Below are 6,425 nucleotides of genomic sequence, written 5' to 3'. Positions count from 1 at the left end.
TACGTGATGTGGAATAGAGTTCCATGTAGTTATGGCTCTATGTAGTACTGTGCGCCTCCCATAGTCTGTTCTGGACTTGGGGACTGTGAAAAGACCTCTGGTGGCATGCCCGAGCTAAGTGCCAGTACTTCAAACAGACAGCTCGGTGCATTCAACATGTCAATACCTCTCACAGACACAAGTACACAGTCTGAAACTAACCGCAGCTCTGCGTTGTGTTGCTGTCATTTATTTATAAAATCTGCTGGGGATATTTTTTTAGGAACTTTACGGTAAAGGCCCTGTTTCCTCAAATACGTGATATTATGATTGACATTACATTGGTCCAATAGTTGGAAGGATAATTTTATCAATAACCAATAGGTATTTATGTTGGGCGGGATCTTACCTTGCGTGCAAGTAAAGGAAATAAATCAGAAATCAGCCGTTCAAACTAGCTAATATTTACGAACGGTCATGTAGCTAATATTGATGATGGATTATCGAAAATTATTTAACGGTGGATACGGAGACAGAAACTCTGATCATCACTAAACACAACATCAGGTGGGTTGCTGCACCGCGTTGCGGTGTTTGCTAGAATAACTAACGTTAGCTATTTTAGCAAACGCCAGTAAACTTTAGCGAGCTAACTAGCCATTCTGAAAATGTAAATGTGTTTATCAGTCTTGCAAATAATGTTAGCTTATTAGCTAAACATTTCTATTTAAAAAATTCAAGCTAGTTGGTTAGTTTGCTATATGACATTTATAAGTAACGTTAGGTGCAACTGGCTGCAGCTGTGTTAAAAATAACGTTCCAGTTGTGACGGCTATCTAAGGCCTCGCAGAAGAACTTGTGACATTCTACATGTATGGGTCTGACTGTATCTAGACAGCTAGCTAACTCATGTGTGCCGTTTGAATGCACAATAAAGGTGCATCATGGCTGTCTCTCTGACCCTTTCTTCTCAGGGGCCAGCAACCTCTATTTCCACTGTAGAAGTACTACCTGTGTCCCTGTGGAGCCACCATAGCTGAGACACAATGTCTCTCGCACAGAGAGTCCTTCTCACCTGGATCTTCACCCTGGCCTTCCTCATCATGCTCGTCCTCAAACTAGATGGCAAAGTCCACTGGAACTGGTTCCTCACCTTTCTACCCGTATGGATCTTCGACGGCATCCTCCTCCTCATGTTACTAGTCAAGATGGTCGCCAGGTGTAAAGCGGGCCACGAACCTCGTAACGGCTCCCAGGACCTGAAGAAGAAGGCCTGGTACCTGGCGTCCATGCTGCTGAAGCTGGGCTTCTGTCTGACGCTGTGCGCCCGGCTGGAGAAGCTTACCCATATCAAGCTCACCTTTGTGTGTATTCCTCTGTGGTGCATGTTGCTGGGAGCCATGGTGGAGCTGGGCTGTAACATCTTCCCCGAGAGGAGAGAGGCATGAGAGATGGATTGAGGAGAATGGAAAGGAGGAGGCAGAGAAGGCTGGAAGGAACACACACAAACCTACTTCTTTAGTGTGGATATTTTAGCTGTTTGCAAAATCACAAACTCTCTCCTTCATTTGTTATGACATGAAGTGTTATCCCCTTGTCCAAGCATTGCTCTCGTGCCAAGTGTTGCTAATCAGAGAACAGATAAGAGACGGTGCCTTCAGGAGGTTATAGGACGGATGTAAATGGTACAGATCATGTAGATGTCAGATAAACTAATACAATCTAGCAAAGACATGTCACATTGCTAGCGAAGGATTTCCAGACATTTTCCTTGACGTCAGCATCTTTTGTGCTGTGTTGTAGACTCTTTCATACTTTGTGGGATGACGAAAAATGATTGTGGTAGTGTTTGGAAGACGGGGCTCTTCCTATGTAAAGCCATTCAGTTTAAATGTAATCTACCTGTAGTGTTACTGTCTCCTTTTTCATTTTCAACATTTGAATAGTTCATTTTGACATCAATCTGCATGTTATTTATTATTTTCCTTTCAGTATTGTGTGAATAAATGGATGTCACTATTGTTCCAAACTAAAACATGCTCTGATTTTGTTTACGGTGCCTTGAGCTGTTGACTCCAGCATCAGAGTAGATGAGCAGGCAAGTCTCCATGTACTACCAGCCGTATTGGATAGATGGCAGTAGCAGCATGGTAGACTAACGTTGGCCTACTTGTGTTCAATGCAAACCTCGACAGTGCAATAATCTATGGCAGTTCTAATACTGGGCTGTTTGAGGATGTATAAGATGCATCATAGAACTTTACAGCTTCCACAGACTGAACAGCCTCATTCCATGGACTCTCAGTTCAGTAAATGTGTACTACTACTAACATAAAATATGTCTCTCAACCATGATGCATTTGGGGGGGATTTGAATCCCTCACTCTGAAAGGAGATATGTTCTCCCTGCCTGCCCTTTTCATTTCTTTTTTTAAATGACACATTTGTCCTGACATTCACACATACACAGAGCATGCACAAACATCTTCCTCTCACACACACAGAGCATACATAAACATCTTCCTCACACACAGAGCATACAAACATCTTCCTCACACACAGAGCATACATAAACATCTTCCTCACACACACAGAGCATACATAAACATCTTCCTCTCTCACACACACAGAGCATACATAAACATCTTCCTCTCTCACACACAGAGCATACATAAACATCTTCCTCTCACACACACAGAGCATACATAAACATCTTCCTCTCTCACACACACACAGAGCATACATAAACATCTTCCTCACACACACACACAGAGCATACATAAACTTCCTCTCTCACACACACAGAGCATACATAAACATCTTCCTCTCTCACACACACAGAGCATACATAAACATCTTCCTCTCTCACACACAGAGCATACATAAACATCTTCCTCTCTCACACACACAGAGCATACATAAACATCTTCCTCTCACACACACAGAGCATACATAAACATCTTCCTCTCACACACACAGAGCATACATAAACATCTTCCTCACACACACACAGAGCATACATAAACATCTTCCTCTCACACACACACACAGAGCATACATAAACATCTTCCTCTCACACACACAGAGCATACATAAACATCTTCCTCTCACACACAGAGCATACATAAACATCTTCCTCTCACACACAGAGCATACATAAACATCTTCCTCTCACACACACACAGAGCATACATAAACATCTTCCTCTCACACACACACAGAGCATACATAAACATCCTCTCACACACACACAGAGCATACATAAACATCTTCCTCACACACACAGAGCATACATAAACATCTTCCTCTCACACACACACAGAGCATACATAAACATCTTCCTCTCACACACACACAGAGCATACATAAACATCTTCCTCACACACACACAGAGCATACATAAACATCTTCCTCTCTCACACACAGAGCATACATAAACATCTTCCTCTCTCACACACAGAGCATACATAAACATCTTCCTCTCACACACACAGAGCATACATAAACATCTTCCTCTCTCACACACAGAGCATACATAAACATCTTCCTCTCACACACAGAGCATACATAAACATCTTCCTCTCACACACAGAGCATACATACACATCTTCCTCTCACACACACAGAGCATACATAAACATCTTCCTCTCACACACACACAGAGCATACATAAACATCTTCCTCTCACACACACACAGAGCATACATAAACATCTTCCTCACACACAGAGCATACATAAACATCTTCCTCACACACAGAGCATACATAAACATCTTCCTCTCTCACACACAGAGCATACATAAACATCTTCCTCTCACACACACAGAGCATACATAAACATCTTCCTCTCACACACACAGAGCATACATAAACATCTTCCTCACACACACAGAGCATACAAACATCTTCCTCTCTCACACAGAGCATACATAAACATCTTCCTCTCACACACACACAGAGCATACATAAACATCTTCCTCTCACACACACACAGAGCATACATAAACATCTTCCTCTCACACACACACAGAGCATACATAAACATCTTCCTCTGTCACACAGAGCATACATAAACATCTTCCTCTCACACACACAGAGCATACATAAACATCTTCCTCTCTCTCACACAGAGCATACATAAACATCTTCCTCTCTCACACACAGAGCATACATAAACATCTTCCTCTCTCTCACACAGAGCATACATAAACATCTTCCTCTCTCACACACAGAGCATAAACATCTTCCTCTCTCTCACACACAGAGCATACATAAACATCTTCCTCACACACACACAGAGCATACATAAACATCTTCCTCTCTCACACACAGAGCATAAACATCTTCCTCTCTCTCACACACAGAGCATACATAAACATCTTCCTCACACACACACAGAGCATACATAAACATCTTCCTCACACACACAGAGCATACATAAACATCTTCCTCTCACACACACAGAGCATACATAAACATCTTCCTCACACACACACAGAGCATGCATAAACATCTTCCTCACACACAGAGCATACATAAACATCTTCCTCTCTCACACAGAGCATACATAAACATCTTCCTCACACACACAGAGCATACGTAAACATCTTCCTCACACACACACAGAGCATACATAAACATCTTCCTCTCTCACACAGAGCATACATAAACATCTTCCTCTCTCTCACACAGAGCATACATAAACATCTTCCTCACACACACACAGAGCATACATAAACATCTTCCTCTCACACACACAGAGCATACATAAACATCTTCCTCTCACACACACACACAGAGCATACAAACATCTTCCTCACACACACAGAGCATACGTAAACATCTTCCTCTCACACACACACAGAGCATACATAAACATCTTCCTCTCTCACACAGAGCATACATAAACATCTTCCTCTCTCTCACACAGAGCATACATAAACATCTTCCTCTCACACACACAGAGCATACATAAACATCTTCCTCTCACACACACAGAGCATACATAAACATCTTCCTCTCACACACACACACAGAGCATACAAACATCTTCCTCACACACACAGAGCATACATAAACATCTTCCTCTCTCACACAGAGCATACATAAACATCTTCCTCACACACACAGAGCATACATAAACATCTTCCTCTCACACACACACAGAGCATACATAAACATCTTCCTCTCTCACACAGAGCATACATAAACATCTTCCTCTCTCACACAGAGCATACAAACATCTTCCTCTCACACACACAGAGCATACATAAACATCTTCCTCTCTCTCACACAGAGCATACATAAACATCTTCCTCTCTCACACACAGAGCATACATAAACATCTTCCTCTCTCTCACACAGAGCATACATAAACATCTTCCTCTCTCACACACAGAGCATAAACATCTTCCTCTCTCACACACAGAGCATAAACATCTTCCTCTCACACACAGAGCATACATAAACATCTTCCTCACACACACACAGAGCATACATAAACATCTTCCTCTCACACACACAGAGCATACATAAACATCTTCCTCTCTCACACACACAGAGCATACATAAACATATTCCTCTCTCACACACAGAGCATACATAAACATCTTCCTCTCTCACACACAGAGCATACATAAACATCTTCCTCTTCCTCTCACACACACAGAGCATGCATAAACATCCTCCTCGCCGGTCTGTCTGTCACGGCTACACTCTCCCATTGGGCTGCCTCCCAACCCCTCTCCTCAGGTCCTTCTGTATGCCACACCCTCTTTGGATAGCCCCATAGGGCTCTGGTCAACAGTAGTGCACTAGAGAACAGGGTGCCGTTTGGGACACACCCTGTGACTGGACCAACAGTTTGAGGCTCGCCCATCACACTAGTCTGATTATTATCTGACATTCAAACCATGTGGTAGGGGCCAGGGCAGTCTGTCATAGCTTCTAGCGAGGTCTCTGTTGGGCTTGTACTGTCTGTCATAGCTTCTAGCGAGGTCTCTGTTGGGCTTGTACTGTCTGTCATAGCTTCTAGCGAGGTCTCTGTTGGGCTTGTACTGTCTGTCATAGCTTCTAGCGAGGTCTCTGTTGGGCTTGTACTGTCTGTCATAGCTTCTAGCGAGGTCTCTGTTGGGCTTGTACTGTCTGTCATAGCTTCTAGCGAGGTCTCTGTTGGGCTTGTACTGTCTGTCATAGCTTCTAGCGAGGTCTCTGTTGGGCTTGTACTGTCTGTCATAGCTTCTAGCGAGGTCTCTGTTGGGCTTGTACTGTCTGTCATAGCTTCTAGCGAGGTCTCTGTTGGGCTTGTACTGTCTGTCATGGCTTCTAGCGAGGTCTCTGTTGGGCTTGTACTGTCTGTCATGGCTTCTAGCGAGGTCTCTGTTGGGCTTGTACTGTCTGTCATGGCTTCTAGCGAGGTCTCTGTTGGGCTTGTACTGTCTGTCATG

At 43.4% G+C, this 6,425-nt stretch overlaps 1 protein-coding gene across 1 annotated transcript; it reads left to right on the top strand.

Annotated features, from left to right (window-relative positions):
* The first annotated feature begins 401 nt into the window (after nucleotides 1-401).
* LOC120032013 (transmembrane protein 60-like) lies at nucleotides 402-2,014 on the top strand. The gene is made up of 2 exons (XM_038977920.1): nucleotides 402-546; nucleotides 954-2,014. Exon 2 carries the CDS (start codon nucleotides 1,026-1,028, stop codon nucleotides 1,425-1,427), a length of 402 nt encoding a protein of 133 aa, XP_038833848.1. The 5' UTR covers nucleotides 402-546; nucleotides 954-1,025; the 3' UTR covers nucleotides 1,428-2,014.
* Nucleotides 2,015-6,425: the final 4,411 nt, after the last annotated feature.

The sequence above is a fragment of the Salvelinus namaycush genome, chromosome 38 (assembly GCF_016432855.1).
Source record: "Salvelinus namaycush isolate Seneca chromosome 38, SaNama_1.0, whole genome shotgun sequence".
NCBI classification, from domain to species: domain Eukaryota; kingdom Metazoa; phylum Chordata; class Actinopteri; order Salmoniformes; family Salmonidae; genus Salvelinus; species Salvelinus namaycush.
Note: the sequence above shows the minus strand (reverse complement) of the source record. Positions and strands in the feature narration are given on the sequence as shown.

What these genes read in the sequence shown, in the direction of transcription:
- LOC120032013 (XM_038977920.1), top strand. Translation starts at nt 1,026, where the DNA reads ATGTCTCTCGCACAGAGAGTCCTTCTCACCTGGATCTTCACCCTGGCC.